We start from the raw sequence: 17,633 nt of genomic DNA, 5'->3' as shown, positions 1-17,633 counted from the left end.
TGAGCGAGTAGCACGGCACAGAGATTCCCTGGACACGAACATCACGGACCATCGCCAGAGTGAACGCAGCAGCTACGGCGGCTAAGGGACCGTCCATAAATGACGTCATGCACCTAGGGGAGGGGGGGTCAGACATTTGTGACGATGTGTGACGAGGGGGGGTGATAAATGTGACGTCACATCAAAATGTGCAACTTTAAATAAATATAGACACCTTCCAATTAATTAAATACTTTTTTGTTTCTTGCCGTTGGTTTTCACACCTGATGATGACCGTTTGTGTTATAGTCGAAACGTCGTGAAAATTTTTATTGTTTTATATATATATTATTGTTTCCCTTCAACGTGACTTTACCGAAAGAGCTAAGAATATAGTCTCACACACATTCACAGACACGTGTGTACACATCAGGATAATCTTTGTATTAAAATTGTTGGAGTTTCAACATTTGAAGGGTATGTTTGTACATTTTTCAGCCTTTCAGATAATTTACATTTAGTAATATTGTGACGTGTGTTCGTGCAAAGAGGAGTGGTGTGACCCGACGCATTCACACAAAGATCCCCCCTGTAGCCTTAACATACCGTTGGGGCAAGTGAACAAGTAGTACCTATGAAGGCCAGCACAGCACACGAGGTGAGTGGCCAGCACTACTCCCAGCTGCCTTTGTCTCCCCAGTGACGATGTTTACACTCCAAACTAGGTACTTGTTCGAAGGCGAGTTGACCTAGGGGAGGCCCAGGACCAATTCAGATAATAATCACTGGTGTTGGCCGTGAGTGGGAATCGAACCCGGGTCGCCCGGTTCGTAGTGCAGCGTGCTAAACCGCTGCACCACAACTCACCATCATCACCTTCATCATCATCATCACCACCACCGACTTCATCATCACCACTACCATCATCACCACCATCACTTCCACCGTTACCACCATCTTCCTCATCACCATCGCCACCACCGCTATCACGTGGCGATGCCCCCCATGAGCCTGTTGAGTGCCTGCGACAGCTCCTTGACGGTGCGCAGGACGCCCTCCCGCTCGGCCACGTGCAGCCTTGCGCCAAACCGCTGTTCGAACTTGTCCGGGTGCCACAACACGAGCTGGCGGCGTAGGTGGCGCCTGTAGGGGGCACCTCCCTCCTCCGTCCGGTCCACGCCGTGCGCCAGCACCGCCGCCATCTCCTCGGCGGTGCCGTGCGGCGCCGGCCACGGGATGTCATCGTACCGCAGCTCCCCCTGCCGCTGCGCCCCGCCTCCGGCTGAATCGGCAGCGCGCTCGGCCGACCGCGCCAGCTTCTCCGCCGCGGCCAGGAGCCGGCGCTCGTACGACTCCTTGGCGGCGGCGGCGGCGTCGGCCGCGGCGGAGGAGGCCGCGGCTGCGCGCCGCTGGCGCTCCGAGCGCTCCGTGGCGAGCGTCGCTCGCAGCTCCTGCCGCCAGCGCTCCTCGCGCCGCTCGCTCTCCTCGCGGAGCCGCCGGCGCCGGAGCTCGGCGGCGCTGGGGCCCGGGCGGCAGCGCTCGCGCTGCTCCCGGGCCAGGCGCTGAACCCAGCCCTCGAAGGTCTCGGGCTCGGAGCCGTTGCCGTCCGCCGCCTCGAAGTCGCCTGGGTCGGAGCGAAAGTGAAGAGAGGCATGGAGGAGGTGCGAGTGACCCGCAGACCCATCACGCGGAGAGACCGACAGGCTCGCACAGAGACTCGCAGACCCATCACTCGATGACCCACAGACTCGCACAGAGAGGCCCACGGACGGGTGGTCGCATACAGCGGGGCGAGGGAGTGGGTGTCTCACCCTCGTAGCGCCCCCAGGCAGAGTTGTACTCGTCCTCACACTCGTCCCGCATGCGGCGCAGCCACGCGGAGTCCTCCCCGCGGCTTCCCCACGGCCCCTCCTCCTCGGAGCCCCAACCAACACGCTCGCCCAGCACGGCCCCCACCAGCGACACCGCCTCTTCCCGCTGCTCCGCAAGCCCGTCCTGGTGGTGGAGGCGGGAGGTAATGGGACACGCGGAGAGAAGCGGGGGTGGGGTGGGGGAAGGATGAGGAGGAAGATGAGGAGGAAGAGGGGGGAGGAGGTGAGAGACGTGGGGAGGGAAGGGGAAGAGGAGGATGGGGGAGGAGGTGGGAGACATAGGGAGGCGGGAAAGGAAGAAGAGGAGTAGGAGGTGGGAGACACAGGGAGAAGGGGGGAGGAGGTGATAGACATGAGGAGGAGGAGGAGGATAAGGAGAAAAGTGTTGAGTGTGACACAGCAGGAAGGAAGCAACGGGGAGATGGGTTGGGGGAGGAGGGGATAGGGAGGGGAGTGGAAGGGAGTGGGGAGGGGGGTGAGGAGGGGGGGGGAGGGGGGGGGGCACACCTGGTGAGGCAGGCGAGCCAGGAGGTGTGCCGCGGTGATGCCGTCCAGGTTGCGCACCTGGAGGCAGTCCGGGCAGTACTTGCGCAGCACGGCGATCACGCGGAGGCAGCCTGTGGCACGACAAACAAAGGTCTCCCATGTGGCCTCAACACACTGTTAGGGCAAGTGCTGTTGGTGAGTAGCACCTGTGAAGGCCGATAACGGCATGCGAGGGGGTGGGTGGCCAACACAACGCCCGGCCGCCTTCGTCTCCCCAAGTGGCGATGTTTACGCACCGCACCGGGTACTCGTTTGAGGCTGAGTCCATCTAGGGGAGGCCCAGGACCCCTTCAGATGATAATCGTCACTGGGGTTGGTGGTGGCCGTGAGCGGGAATCGAACTCGGGCTCCTGCCGCATTTGCAGTGCAGTGCTGCATTAAACACGACAGCGACCCGCTCCTACAGCTGCCGGTGAACACGCACGCACAACGCAGAGCTGCCACGGGCATGTCCACGTGTCCCCCCGTGTCCCCCATGCATCCCCACCCACGTCCCCGTCGTGTTCCGTGTATCCCCCGTGTCCCTCCCCGTGTGTCTCTGAACCCTGGTCTCCATGACGTCTCCCCCCATGTCCCCCCTGGTGTCTCTCCCCGAGCTCCCCGCACCCTTGTCCGTGGGCCGTCTCAGCGCCCTGTGCACCACTGCGTGCGCCGCCGTCTCCCCGCCGCGACCCCTCGCCGCCGACCCATCCACGCCGCGGCGCAGTAGAAGCCGCACCACGGACGCGTGGCCCCGGCGGCTCGCCGAGATCAGGGCCGCCCCCGCCGCCGAGCTCCCCCCGGCCCCCGCCCCGCAGATCTCCGGGTGGCGCCGCAGCAGCGAGCGGAGGCGGCGGCGCGAGCCGCGGCGCGCCCAGCGGCGCAGACGGCGCAGCAGCCGGCGGGGAACTCCCATCGAGACGGCCTGCACAGGGGGGGGGGGGGGGGGGGGGCGGAGTCACGGGGAGGTAAGGGGAGACGCGAGGAAACGCGGAGAGAACGAGCAGACACGGGGGGACGCGGGGAGACACGAGGAGACGCGGGGAGACACGCGGGAGGACACGGGGGGACGCGGGGAGACACGAGGAGACGCGGGGAGACACGCGGGAGGACACGGGGGGACGCGGGGAGACACGAGGAGACGCGGGGAGACACGCGGGAGGACACGGGGGGACGCGGGGAGACACGCGGGAGGACACGGGGAGACGCGGGGGTGCGCGGAGAGACGCGAGGACACGGGGAGAGCACGGGGAGACATTGTAAGACGCGGTGACACAAGCACGGTGAGTTACAGGGACATGGGGAGACACGAGGACAATAAATACAGAGACATGGAGATAGAGTCAAGGGAACAGCAGCGAGAGGTGCGGAGAGACTGGGATGGAGCGATGAGGTTGACATTGCGACACTGAGACAGTGCGGAGAAGACAGCAGGGTTAGAACAGGTCATGCAACTGCTGTTCATGAGACACGGGGACACAACCATCATTCCACATTCGTGATACACACGCCGAATCATTTGAAAAATGAATACGCACGGTATGCACGATTCAAGAATGTCTGTGTGTCCCGCGCATGACGTCACTCCACGTCGACCAGCCCCCCCCCTCATTAATAATCATGAGCAGATGACGTCACCCACATGGACCACCCCCCCCCTCCTCATTAATAATAATTAGCGGGTGACGTCACTCCACATGGTGGGGCCGAGGCGCCTCCTCGACCCTCACTACAAAGGCAGAACCCTCACGTCACGTGATCTCCGTAAACGCTGTTGAGACATGGAAGTAAATCAAAAGGACGTCCCGATGAACAAGGGATTATAAACCTTTACAAATGAAATAGGTCTGTGTCACCACGGCCTTACAAACCGCACGCGAATTTCGATTTAAAGCTTTCGTGACTGCAATGATTCACCTTCTTTGGTTCTTTCGGTGAAGTCACGTAGAATGAGAATAAAATAATAAATTGATAATAAAATAACACAATAATATTCTGTCTGGTAGGACAGCGCTGTCCTACCAGACCAGTCTCGTCCCTTCACCTGATGAAGGCCGCTTGTGTTGTGGCCGAAACGTCGTGAGAATATTATTGTGTTATTTTATTATCAATTTATTATTTTATTCTCATTCTACGTGGTGACTTTACCAAAAGAACCAAAGAAGACGCACACGAATTGATGCAATGAATATCACGTCGCGGTCCGCTCTTCGCTTGCAAGTTTCGTTTGCAAATCGTACGAGGCGGACCATACCAACAACACCGTGGCAATCTCGTCACGTGTGTGAACCTCGTCACGTGTGTGAACCTCGTCACGTGTGTGAACCTCGTCACGTGTGTGAACCTCGTCACGTGTGTGAACCTCGTCACGTGTGTGAACCTCGTCACGTGTGTGCACCTCGTCACGTGTGTGAACCTCGTCACGTGTGTGAACCTCGCCACGTGTGTGAACCTCGCCACGTGTGTGAACCTCGTCACGTGTGTGAACCTCGTCACGTGTGTGAACCTCGTCACGTGTGTGCACCTCGTCACGTGTGTGAACCTCGTCACGTGTGTGAGCCTCGTCACGTGTGTGAACCTCGTCACGTGTGTGAACCTCGTCACGTGTGTGCACCTCGTCACGTGTGTGAACCTCGCCACGTGTGTGAACCTCGCCACGTGTGTGAACCTAGTCACGTGTGTGTACCTCGTCACGTGTGTGAACCTCGTCACGTGTGTGAACCTCGTCACGTGTGTGAGCCTCGTCACGTGTGTGAACCTCGTCACGTGTGTGAACCTCGTCACGTGTGTGAACCTCGTCACGTGTGTGAACCTCGTCACGTGTGTGTATCTCTGGGGAGCGTAGCGGCTAGCGCGCTGCGCTACGAACCCGGTTCTCCACCAACACCCAGTGACGATGATCTGAACCGGTCCTGGGCCTCCCCTAGGTCGACTCAGCCTCAAATGAGTAGTACCTAGTGCGGTGTGTACAAACATCGCCACTGGGGAGACAAAGGCGGCCGGGCGTGGTGCTGCCACCCCCCCCCCCCCGCCGCAGGATGTCTTGGTTTTATTTTATCACTGTACCTCCTTCTCCCCCAATTGTTCACCAACAACCCGTACTGACCGGAGTGGTGAAGTATGGCCAAACAACCCCTCTCTCCCAACGCGTGGGGGGAGTGGAGGAGGCCGCCGTCCAGCAGTGGATGAAGCAGCGCCAAGGGAGCTCCCTCGCGCACCCCGGGCGACGTGGACCACTTCCGGGTCGGACCGTACCATTAAATCAGCAGGCGGTGGGGGTGGAGCGTGTTGGACGAATCCATTCATCACATGATTATACAAGAGGTTTTATTGGGGGGACTAGATCGCGTCAATGTGTCGTTAATCTCGCCACAGCCAATTATTTCAGGTTTACCACGTAAAACAAAACGTGCCGATTAGTTCCTATTTCAGCACTAACCGGTGTGTTGGAGGGTGAACCCACATTTACAATCCGAGTGCCGGAGCGTTTCGCCGGTAATTACAACAGCAGCCTGCATCGTCAGGTGACTGCCAGAACTGTGGATAAATCCTCCTGCCGTTTCGGCCTTAAATTGAGGTCTCACTAATTGGCTGTATCGGGTGGTGGCGGGTTTAATGACACATTTATATTGATGCGATCTAACCGAAACCAAAACATCCATAATACAGGTTTTTTTTGGGTTAGATCACGTAAATATGTGTCGTTAAACCCGCCACCACCCGACACAGCCAATTAGTAAGTTTGTCACGTAAGCAGAACATGCCAGTTCGTTACTAGTACAGCACACCGGTTGTGTGTTGGAGAGCCAAGCCACGACTTTGACAATCTCAAGTACGACGTTTCGCCAGTAATTACAACCAGCTTCATCAGGCGACAGCCAGATTTGTGGAGAAATCCCCCTGTTTCGTTCCTTAAATAGAGGGGTAGATGCGATAACATCACTTGTGAGCACGTATTGAGCAAAGTGGGGGAGGATTACTGAATGCATATAAATGTCAATGGGAATCCATTGACGGTTGGGTTATTGTAAACGTTATGGCTTGGCTCTCCAACACACTGGTGTGCTGTACTAGTAACGAATTGCCATGTTCTGTTTACGTGACAAACCTAACCAATTGGCTGTGTCGGTTGCTGGCGGGTTTAACGACGTTTATATTCACGCAATCAACCCCCCCAAAAAGAACATGTGTTATGGATATTGGTCGCGAAAGCCTACATGGTAAACGTCACGTTACAGTGCTATTATAAAGCAATAATACATTAATATTATGATATACACTCCTCGCTCTCGGGGAGAGTGGGGACGACTCAGAGGAGGCGCCTGGAGGAGGAACCACGGACGAGGAGCAGGAAGGCAGCAGCCACGTGGTGGCCAGATTCCCATTTCCACCAAGCTCTGCGTCCTCTGTATATGAAGATGTTACTTTACCGGCATCTGCACAGTTGCTCAGGAACCACGGACGGAGGAGTCGGAAAGGCAGAGAGTAGCCACGCGGTGAGGAACCGGCACGACCAATATTTGTCCACGTTCTGCAGTCCGCGAAATATAAACTAAAAACTAAACTATTTTTCTTTTACCAGGTAAGGCCCACTCTGCTGTGTAGCTCTTTTTCAGAAGCGACCTGGCAATCATAAATGATAGCTCAATGAAGTGGCTTCTCATCATCATCACGTGGAAATATATCAGCAGCCAAAGACTCTAAATGCGTGATGTTGATTCTAAATGTGGAAGGAAACACTGGAGGACCCGGAGAAAAATCCACGAGAACCATGAGGAAAAACACGCAAACTCCAAATATATTCAGCATGCGTCAGGGTTGGAATCGAACCCACAACATCCTGTATGCCAGACGAGGCAGTTAACATTTGCCAACACGTTGCCATATATTAAGGTGTTATCGACCAGTTAATGAGTTTTGATTTAAAGCTTTCGTAACTGCAGGGATTCATATTCTTGGTTCTTTCGGTAAAGTCACGTAGAAGGGAAACAATAAAATAATAAAAATATAAAACAATAAGTTAATGAGCGTTTACACGTGTGGGAGGAAAGCGGAGCACCCGGAGAAACCCCACGCGTGCGACGGGGAAACACTCTATCCCCGTATAGACGGAATCTCCAATTAGCACGGTTAGCTACGTACTGTGCGAAAGAAGTTCAACATCTGGTACAGGTGACGTCCATATTTTTGCTGGACCGCCTCCTCCTGGCAGAGCCAGCGGCACGGGCTCCTTCTTCTCGACGCCCACCCAAGGGTAGAAGAGAGTTTTGCAACTCCATGTGTGGTGGTGATCCACCAACCCCTCGCTGCTATTACGTCATTTGTGTTCTTCCTTGGCCACCAGCGGCCCCTGGTGGCCTTTAGTGCAGTCCCCTTTAACAATACACAAGGTGTAAAAAACACCCCCCCCCCCATCATTGTGCTGCTAATAACGGCAGATTAAAGATGTCATTATAGATTTGTAATCCACTCAATTGTCTGGTTCAGAAGCAGAGTGGATCTCTGTCCATTCCTCCTTTAAAGGAGTGTTTACGATGGGGTTGATGGTTTGTGATTCATGGCCGCACTCTCGCAGGCCGCCAAATCTTCGATGGCGCCATTGGAGCGTCCGGTAGCCGCATTGGCCACACGCCCCCCCCCCGCCCCCCCCCCAAGTCTGGTTCGGTCGATGGTCGACTGTTGGCGGCGTGGGAAGGTTGAAATCGGAGGGGGGGGGGGCTTGATGGGTAGGGTCCTGTATGAGAAACGTCGATTTTTGTTGTTACGTCGGCCGCAGTCAGACTCTCGCTTCTATCTCTCGCAATGATGTCTTATCGGGCAAAAGTGCCCCCCCCACCCTGAGAATGTTGCTGCTGCTGCTGCGTTGCCAGTGGCGCGAAAGAACAAATAAAATATCTCAGCGCAGTCCTTAACATTTGTATGGCCTTACATTTTTACGTGCAATAGGCAACGTTTCAGGCATTTGCCCGTCTTCATTGGATTTGACACTCCTCCTCAACCACACTGGTGGTGGAACCATCGACCGCATGAGAACATCGTCTGCAGGCCAATGCTGCACTACTTCTCCTTCATGAGCGAAAACGTGAAGACAGTCACGGAAGTGGAATTGCAGCCACGCAGCCCACACTATGGACTGTAGAGTAAGACTTAAAAAGATAGACTCATAGATATAGAGATATACAGTGAGGGAAAAAAAGTATTTGACCCCCTGCTGATTTTGTACGTTTGCCCACTGACAAAGAAATGATCGGTCTATAATTTTAATGGTAGGTTTATTTGAACAGTGAGAGACAGAATAACAACAAAAAATCCAGAAAAACGCACGTCAAAAATGTTATAAATTTATTTGCATTTTAATGAGGGAAATAAGTATTTGACCCCTCTGCAAAACATGACTTAGTACTTGGTGGCAAAACCCTTGTTGGCAATCACAGAGGTCAGACGTTTCTTGTAGTTGGCAACCAGGTTTGCACACATCTCAGGAGGGATTTTGTCCCACTCCTCTTTGCAGATCTTCTCCAAGTCATTAAGGCTTCGAGGCTGACATTTGGCAACTCGAACCTTCATCTCCCTCCACAGATTTTCAATGGGATTAAGGTCTGGAGACTAGGCCACTCCAGGACCTTAATGTGCTTCTTCTTGAGCCACTCCTTTGTTGCCTTGGCCGTGTGTTTTGGGTCATTGTCATGCTGGAATACCCATTCACGACCCATTTTCAATGCCCTGGCTGAGGGAAGGAGGTTCTCACCCAAGATTTGACGGGACATGGCCCCGTCCATCGTCCTGTCCCCTTAGCAGAAAAACACCCCCAAAGGATAATGTTTCCACCTCCATGTTTGACGGTGGGGATGGTGTTCTTGGGGTCATAGGCAGCATTCCTCCTCCTCCAAACACGGCGAGTTGAGTTGATGCCTAAGAGCTCCATTTTGGTCTCATCTGACCACAACACTTTCACCCAGTTGTCCTCTGAATCATTCAGATGTTCATTGGCAAACTTCAGACGGGCATGTATATGTGCTTTCTTGAGCAGGGGGACCGTGCGGGCGCTGCAGGATTTCAGTCTTTCACAGCGTAGTGTGTTACCAATTGTTTTCTTGGTGACTATGGTCCCAGCTGCCTTGAGATCATTGACAAGATCCTCCCGTGTAGTTCTGGGCTGATTCCTCACCGTTCTCATAATTATTGCAACTCCACGAGGTGAGATCTTGCATGGAGCCCCAGGCCGAGTGAGATTGACAGTTCTTTTGTGTTTCTTCCATTTGCGAATAATCGCACCAACTGTTGTCACCTTCTCACCAAGCTGCTTGGCAATGGTCTTGTAGCCCATTCCAGCCTTGTGTAGGTCTACAATCTTGTCCCTGACATCCTTGGAGAGCTCTTTGGTCTTGGCCGTGGTGGAGAGTTTGGAATCTGATTGATTGCTTCTGTGGACAGGTGTCTTTCATACAGGTAACAAGCTGAGATTAGGAGCACTCCCTTTAAGAGTGCTCCTAATCTCAGCGTTATTCTGGATTTTTGTTGTTGTTATTCTGTCTCTCACTGTTCAAATAAACCTACCATTAAAATTATAGACTGATCATTTCTTTGTCAGTGGGCAAACGTACAAAATCATCAGGGGATCAAATACTTTTTTCCCTCACTGTATAGACTTAGAGACACACAAACTCATAGATATATTAAATACACAAGCCACAGACGTGCGATTGTAGTCATGCAACCCACACTATGGACCACATCGTAAACACAGAGACACATAAATATACAGACTCATAGCAATACATAGACATTCAATAAATACACAAGCCACAGCAATGCGATAGGGGCCATGCAACCCACACTATGGAACGTAAAGTAACCCCATAGCAAGACTCATAGAGATACGTAGAGACTCAGAGATACATACACACTATCGGTAGTTACAATCAATATCAGCTCCGCCATCATCACCACCAGTCAACTCAGCTTATAAAGATTTAAATAGTGCCTTATTCCAAGGCGCTTTACAATTTTAAAATTGTACATAAGACGTTAGTGGTTGAGATAAAGAGTGGGGTAATTATTAGTGGTGTAGTTATGACAAAAGTGGTTGGGGTAGTGATATGGGTGGGGGTAGTATTAGGGGCTAGGGTAGTGATGGGGGCTGAGTAGTGATAAGGGTTGCGTTAATGATAGAGGTTAGGGTAGTGAGATTGGGGAGGTGATGGGGCTGGGGTAGTGATAGGAGTTGGGGGAGTGATGGGGGTTGAGATAGTGAGATAGGGGTAGTGATAGGGGTTGGGGTAGTGAAAGGGGTTGGGGTAATGAGATAGGGGTAGTGGGGTTGCAGTAATGATAGGGGTTAGGGTAGTGAGATTGGGGAGGTGATGGGGCTGGGGTCGTGATAGGAGATGGGGTAGTGATGGGGGTTGAGGTAGTGAGATAGAGGTAGTGATAGGGGTTGGGGTGATGAGATAGGGGTAGTAAGATAGGGGTTGGGCTAGTGGGAAAGGGGTAGTGATAGGGGTTATGGTAGTGATATAGGGGTATTGAGATAGGGGTTGGGGTAGTAAGATGGGGTTGTGATAGGGGTAGTGAGATAGGGGTTGGGTAGCAAGACAGGGGTTGGGGTAGTGAGATGGAGTAGTTATAGGGGTAATGATAGGGGTTGGGGCAGTTATAGGGGTTGGGGTAGTGAGATAAGGGTAGTGATAGAGGTTTGGGTAGTGATAGGGGTTGGGCGGGACCTGGTCGTAACTGGGAGACAGGGACTATCAGTAGCAGCTGGATGATGGGCACGGGGGGAAGAGATGGAGGTTGTTTTAGGGGAGGAACGGAAGCCAGTTGGTGGAAATGATTGTTTAACGTGCTGTGGGAGTGTTTGCTTCACCTTTATTAATGATCACCGCTGATGATTATGAAACAACTAAAACCACCAATGTAGCCGCGCCCTCCTGAAAATGCGTTTTGAGACTTCGGGCGAGGCCTTCCCACGTAAGCCGATGATGCCGCGGGTGAGGGATGCGTCCTCGCTAAATACGATACCACACGGGGACGGCAGGCAGCAGCAGTGCTGTACACCTTTATTTATAAAAAAACAAAACAAATGACACCCGCACCAAACGAAACAAAAACCGACTCCGTACGAACATTCACTTACAATTCACGGGGAGGAGCCACAGAGGAGACATGGGGAGGAGAAAGGGGGAGGGAGACACAGAGAGGCACAGGAACGAGACACAGGGAGAAGACACAGCGAGACATGGGGAGAAGAGACGTTGAGAAGACACAGGGAGGCCAACTTTACTCGCCTCTCCCTGCTGTGTCGAGACTACGGTTCCAGTCACTCTGGTTCCAATCACTCCGGTTCCAGTCACTCACTACCTACTCACTCTGCAAGCGTCGTGTCGGTGTTCGGTGTTGTTGTGACTGTTGTCAGTCTGTAGCTTCCCACAACTAGGCAAAGGTCACCACCCCGTCCTAAGGCCGCCACCTGAGTACGGCCATTATCTCAGCATGGCCCAGCCCCGGCCCACAAACTGTGCCTAGGAACCAAGTCTGAAGACATTGGTCTTGAAGGTGGTCTCCTGCAGCTCGGTCTCAATCGAGACTCTGATCTTCTGGACCCTCACAACCTCATCTCAACAACTGGATGCCTCAGGGCGCTCCACCCCCTGCCCACAAATCTCTCGCACGCAACCTGGCACCGTGCTCCCTGCACTGTGCCCAGATGTGTCCGTGTATCCGTCTCCTCGTGTCTCCCCGCTTACCCCTATCTCTTTGTTTCTATGTCCTCATATTTCTGCATCTCCCTGCCCCCACATGCCTGTGTTCCCATGTCTCATCATCCCTGTGTCCCATAATTCCCTGGGTCCCCACATCTTTGTTTTGGCCATGTCTCATCATGTCCGTGTCCCTGCATCTCCATATCTTTGTCCTCGCATACCATTGTCCCCGTGTCTCATCGTCCCCACGTCCTCATCTCTCTTCGTTCCCACGTCACTGTATCTGTCCCCTGCATCTCATCGCCCCCATATCTCTGTCCCCATGTCCCCGTGTCCCCGTGTCTCCGTGTCTCCACGTCTCCGTGTCTACTGCTTCTGCTGTGTGGCCTCCTTTCGCGCGGCGTCCTGCAGGAGCTGCGTGTCCACCTCGTCTGCCGGGAGCTGCACGTAGCGGACGACGGAACCCCGGATAAAGCAGTTCTTCACCGAGAGCTACAGGGACAAGGGGGGGGGGGGAGAGAGAATGATAGAGGGAGGGAAAGAGGGAGGGAAAGAGGGAGAGGTGGGGAGAGAGGAGGGAAAAGAGGAGAGACAGAGGAGGCAAGAGGGAGTAGAGGGTGGGATTAAAATATGGTGATGAATTTTCCAGCAATAATAACTCGCTACATTTGAGAACCCAATTTAATCTGTGCGAGTGTATCGCCCTCCATGCTAAACTATTTACTATTTTTTTATTTTACCAGGTAAGGCCCACTGGAGCTATATAGCTATTAACTCCCTTGCCTGGTATAGAGGTCATTCATGGGTTTGATCCCGACTCTGATGCCTGTTGTAAATTTGTAGTTTGCGCGTCTCTCCGTGGTCACGTGCATTTTTTTCGGGTCCTCAGGTTTTTCTCTCCACATTTAGAATCAACATCACGCGTTAAGAATATTTGGCTGCGATAAAGCCACTTCACTGAGCTCTCGTTTGTGGCAAGGTCGCTTCTGAATAAAATAAAAAGCTAAACAGCAGAATAAATAAAAAGTAATGGGAGAGTGAAGGGTCACCACTCACCATGTGTGGGTACTTCTCGGGGTCAGTGACACTGATGTCGGTCAGCTTGATGTTAAGGTACTGCAGAGGGCGAGACTCACACAGGTTAGGTCAATGGTCACAGCACACAAGTTACGTCAGGATAAATGTTCCTCATCGGGAGTGAGTCCACAAAGTAGAACACTCCAGTGTGAACGGCCAACTCCTAACCACGACTCTCTCCTACTTCTCCCCTCTCATCTCACTCTACTCCCCTCCACGCACTCTCCTACCTCTCCCCTCACTCTACTCCCTTCCATGCACTCTCCTACCTCTTCCCTCTCATATCACTCACCTAATCCCCTCCACTCACTGTCTCTCCCGTCTGATCTAACTCTACTAATCCCCTCCTAGTGCACAACACCTGACAAGCCCTGGTGGTCACCCACCAATGTACTCGGTAGGTTCAATCCTGATTAGCGTCTGAGACCGAACGAGATTGGGCACATTAAGGGCGATTTGGTTGCACACAAACTCACCTGGTCTACGGAGTGTAGCGTCCCACAGATACTGTGGGTGAACAGAGGACAGTGTTACAACACACAAACCACATACGCCCATCACCAACACACTACTTACATCACAACACATACCCATTGTGCCCAGCCATGTGTTCTGTGGGCCTGTGTATAAGCTATGGGTGACAAAGTCTGTGTGTGAATATATGGGTGTCTATATGATTCTATGGGTTTCTGTGTGGGTCATTGGTGACCGGACCGAGACTCAATTCGCTACACTTATGAACCCAGTTTAATCACAACTCAGTCTGTGTATAAGTGCACATGTTTGTGTGTGTCTAATGGGTCTCTGTCTCTATGCGAGTCACTGGTGACCCAGCTGAGACCTTCAACTCGCTGCACTTGAGAACCCAGTTTCACCAGTGGTTGGGTGGCTGATATCCGGATTCGAACCCAGGTCCTGGATGTTACCTGAGGTCATTCTTGAGCTCCACCACCACGTCTTTGCCCACCAGGGACTTGAAGAATGAGTAGAACAACTGTGAGACACACACACACACACATCATCAGCCGTGACCTATCCCCTGCTGGATGAAGGCCTCCCCAAGCCATCTCCGCCTCTCACACACCACCTCAGGATGCCTAAATCGCTGAAACACTCGAGCCAATTCCATCGCTCCATCTCCACAGTGGCCATGCCCTCAGTGCATTCCCTCATTTGGCTGTGGCTCTATCGTTCGGGCGCCGCGAGATGTTAACTACCTTGCCTGGTATACAGGAGGTTGTGGGTTCGATCATAACCCTGATGCCTGCTGTATATTTGGAGTTTGCGGTGTCTCTCTCCCCATGGTCGCATATACTTTTCTGCGGGTCCTCCATCTGGATTTTCCCTCCACATTTAGAATCAAGATGCGTTTAGTGTATTTGGCTGCTGCTATAAATTTCCACAGGGCACTTCGTTGGGCGATCATTTGTGGCCAAGTCTCTTCTGAAAAAGAGATACATAGCTCAGTGGGCCTTACCTGGTAACATTAAATTGTTTAGTTTTGGTGAAGTTTTACACATTGCACCAAGTACTCATTTTAGGCCGAGTCGACCGATTCAGGCGCAGAATTGGTGCAGATAATATTCACTTGTGTTGGTGGCCGTGACCGGGAATCGAACTGTTATTCAACAGGTTTGTGGTGCAGTGCGCTAACCGCCGCACAACCAGCAGCAAACAGCACACACACACGGCAGACAAGCCGAGGGAGCAGAGGGCGCACACATACAATGGCAGAGCCAGGATTTTCAGGTAGGGGGGGCAACCCCTCCAGCAATGAAAAATGATAGTTGTTAGTAAGACGTTGTTAGTAAGGAGTTGTTAGCAAGTAAGGAGTTGTTAGTAAGGACTTGTCCCTTGCTTTTTATTCGAAGCGTGTGCGGCGATGGCGCAGCCATCGATCGAGGGGTCGAATTCGAACCGCGTTGTGATCGGCATCGCGCTCGCTGAAGGTGTTAATGTCTTCAGGGAAGTCGTGGACTGGATACGCAACTGCGCACAATTCTGAGTCGCTTATAACTGCTTTGCCGTTACTTATTGCCAATTATGGACTCAGACTATTGTCCTATCATCTCATAGAGTCCCTGGCACGTAACAATATGCTACACAGTGGCAGTCGCAATGTGCCGATTTATTACTAATAAACCCCAATGATCCGATCGAAATTAGGGATTTCGATCGGATCATTGGGGGGGCACGTGTCACCCCACCTCCCCCACTGGCTCCGCCAGTGCACACAGATAATTAGTGAGGCAGTAGAGGGAAACAAAGGTGGCAGGGCAGGTGAGATTCCCAAGCGGTTGCCCAGAGTATAAATACCTCCCTCCCTCCATCGTTGCGTCTGGCCGGGACGCGTCCTGCTGAAGCCTCACTCACTTCTCAAGGGGGATGAGGTCTCTACGCTGCGCATATTCTCAAATCTGTGATTTTTGTGTCGATATCGACACAGGCAGGCTTAATACTGCACACAATCTTTAATTTAAATTTTACCAAGCAAGGCCCACTGAGATGTACAGCTCTTTTTCAGAAGCGACCTGGCTACCACAAATAATACTTCTACCAAGTTAATTATCACGTGCACATTTATAGCAGCGAAAAACTCTAAACGCCTGACGTTCATCTCTAAATAATGAAAGAAAAATCCCACCCGACCACGGGGAGAACACGCACACTCCAAATATACAGCAGCAGCAGCAGGCGTCAGGGTCGGGATCGAACCCACGACCTCCTGCACACCAGGCGAGGTAGTTGACATCTCCTAGCCACCGTGATGATGATGACACACAGACTACAAATATACAGCAGGTGCGAGAGTTGGGATCGAACCCACGACCTCCTGCACACCAGGCGAGGTAGTTAACGTCTCCTAGCCACCGTGATGATGATGATGACACAGAGTACAAATATACAGCAGGTGGGAGAGTTGGGATGGAACCCACGACCTCCTGCACACCAGGCGAGGTAGTTAACATCTCCTAGCCACCATGGTGCCACAAAAACAGCCGCCATTCGACACTAAGTGGCGGTGACGTCACCTCAGCACTTGTGCCAGGCTAGGTGTACGTGAGGTGTGGAAGCTTCTTGTTGCCGACAAGCGACGAGACAGAGGTGTTATGGGTTAACTGCAAAAAAGACAAGATTCCCCGTATAGCCTTAGCAGGCTGTTGGGGCAAGTGCTGTTAGCGAGCACCTATAAAAGCCGGCACGGCACACGAGGGGATGGGTGGCGAGCACCACACTCGGCCGCCTTTGTCTCCTCAGTGGCGATGTTTACGCATCGCACAAGGTACATATTTGAGGCCGAGTCGACCTAGGGGAGACCTATTTACTGGTTCAGATACCCGTCCCTGGTGTTGGCCGTGAGCGGGAATCGAACTCGGGTCGCCGGGTTCGTGGCCCAGCGCGCTGACCAACGCGCCACAGCTCCCCACAAAACAGTCGTTCGCTACAAAGCGGCGGTGAAGTCACCGCGGCGCTTGTGCCAGGCTAGGTGCACCTTACACACATGTACAGGACGCACTGTAACACTGCTCGGGTCGCTTGTGCGTACAGTGCGCGCAGCCTGGGCCTGTCCGCGTCTCTGTCGCAATTGGACGAACCGCGTCCCACCACCGCACGGCAAACCCTCCCCGCCTGTCTTTCCCTCCGCCTGTCTCTCCATCCGGCTGTCTCTCTCTCTACACCCCCGCCACGTGTCTCTCTGCTCTGTCCCAGTGTCGCTCTCCCTGCCTCCCTCCCCTCACCATTGCTCCGTCTCCTCCTCGCTGGCCCGGTCTCTCCGCGCTCTCAAGTCTCGTTCGAGTTCTCGTGAGAACTGCCCTGAGACTTGGGCCCGCGGGATTTGCCAGATAGCCCCCCACCCTACCCCCACCGCCGCCCCTCCCCCCCACCGCCAACCGCGCGCTGATTGGTCCGCTTCAGCCGGAGGGGGCGGTTACGCAAAATTTGAATTTTTTTCAATATTTGGCGGGAAAGTTGATTTAATATATGCGGTAAATGTTTAACACGCAGGCTTTCGCGACCAATATCATCCATAATAGAGTTTTTTTTTGGGTCGTTAAACCCGCCACCACCCGACACAGCCAATTAGTAAGGTTTGTCACGTAAACAGAACATGCCAAGCCACAACATTTAAAATCTGAATGTAAATCTAATTGTAAATGTTGTGGCTTTGCTCTCCAACACATCGGCGCGCTGTACGAGTAACGAATTGACTTGACGAGACGGCGCTGGACTCACTGGTATTTGAAAAAAATGTTGACGTTGGTCCAGGAGATGGCGACGTGCTTCCCATAGCGGAAGAGGAGGCCCAGGGTTCTTTGTGGGTGGCTCGATGCCTGCGGGCCCACGAGGGGATGAGCCAGCGGACTCGGGTGGTGGCTCGGATGGAGGGGAGCCTCGACCCCTGTCGGCTGCGCCATCGCCGATGCCCTCCTCATCGCGGCAGCAGCAGAGATCGGCGGGGACCCGCGGGAGGTGGTCG

At 53.2% G+C, this 17,633-nt stretch overlaps 2 protein-coding genes across 3 annotated transcripts; both read right to left on the bottom strand.

Annotated features, from left to right (window-relative positions):
• Positions 1–402: 402 nt before the first annotated feature.
• On the bottom strand, positions 403–5,952 carry NFKBIL1 (NFKB inhibitor like 1). Its single transcript, XM_032976488.2, has 5 exons — positions 5,482–5,952; positions 3,003–3,300; positions 2,358–2,467; positions 1,791–1,974; positions 403–1,603 (listed from the first exon to the last, which is right to left on the bottom strand). Exons 2-5 carry the CDS (start codon positions 3,289–3,291, stop codon positions 966–968), a joined length of 1,221 nt encoding a protein of 406 aa, XP_032832379.2. The 5' UTR covers positions 3,292–3,300; positions 5,482–5,952; the 3' UTR covers positions 403–965.
• Positions 5,953–11,417: 5,465 nt separating this feature from the next.
• On the bottom strand, positions 11,418–17,000 carry LSM2 (LSM2 homolog, U6 small nuclear RNA and mRNA degradation associated). Of its 2 annotated transcripts, none has more exons than XM_032976389.2 (5): positions 16,894–17,000; positions 14,080–14,147; positions 13,630–13,660; positions 13,133–13,192; positions 11,418–12,568 (listed from the first exon to the last, which is right to left on the bottom strand). In XM_032976389.2, the coding sequence occupies exons 1-5, from the start codon at positions 16,894–16,896 to the stop codon at positions 12,443–12,445; spliced, it is 288 nt and encodes a 95-aa protein (XP_032832280.1). In that variant the 5' UTR covers positions 16,897–17,000; the 3' UTR covers positions 11,418–12,442. The 2 variants fall into 2 exon arrangements, with proteins under 2 accessions (XP_032832280.1, XP_075909205.1); XM_076053090.1 differs by lacking the exon at positions 16,894–17,000 and adding an exon at positions 16,701–16,826.
• Positions 17,001–17,633: the final 633 nt, after the last annotated feature.

The sequence above is a fragment of the Petromyzon marinus genome, chromosome 59 (assembly GCF_048934315.1).
Source record: "Petromyzon marinus isolate PM22_M1 ecotype Great Lakes invasive population chromosome 59, UKy_Petmar_22M1.pri1.0, whole genome shotgun sequence".
Lineage (NCBI taxonomy): Eukaryota > Metazoa > Chordata > Hyperoartia > Petromyzontiformes > Petromyzontidae > Petromyzon > Petromyzon marinus.
This window is presented reverse-complemented; position numbering and strand designations above follow the sequence as displayed.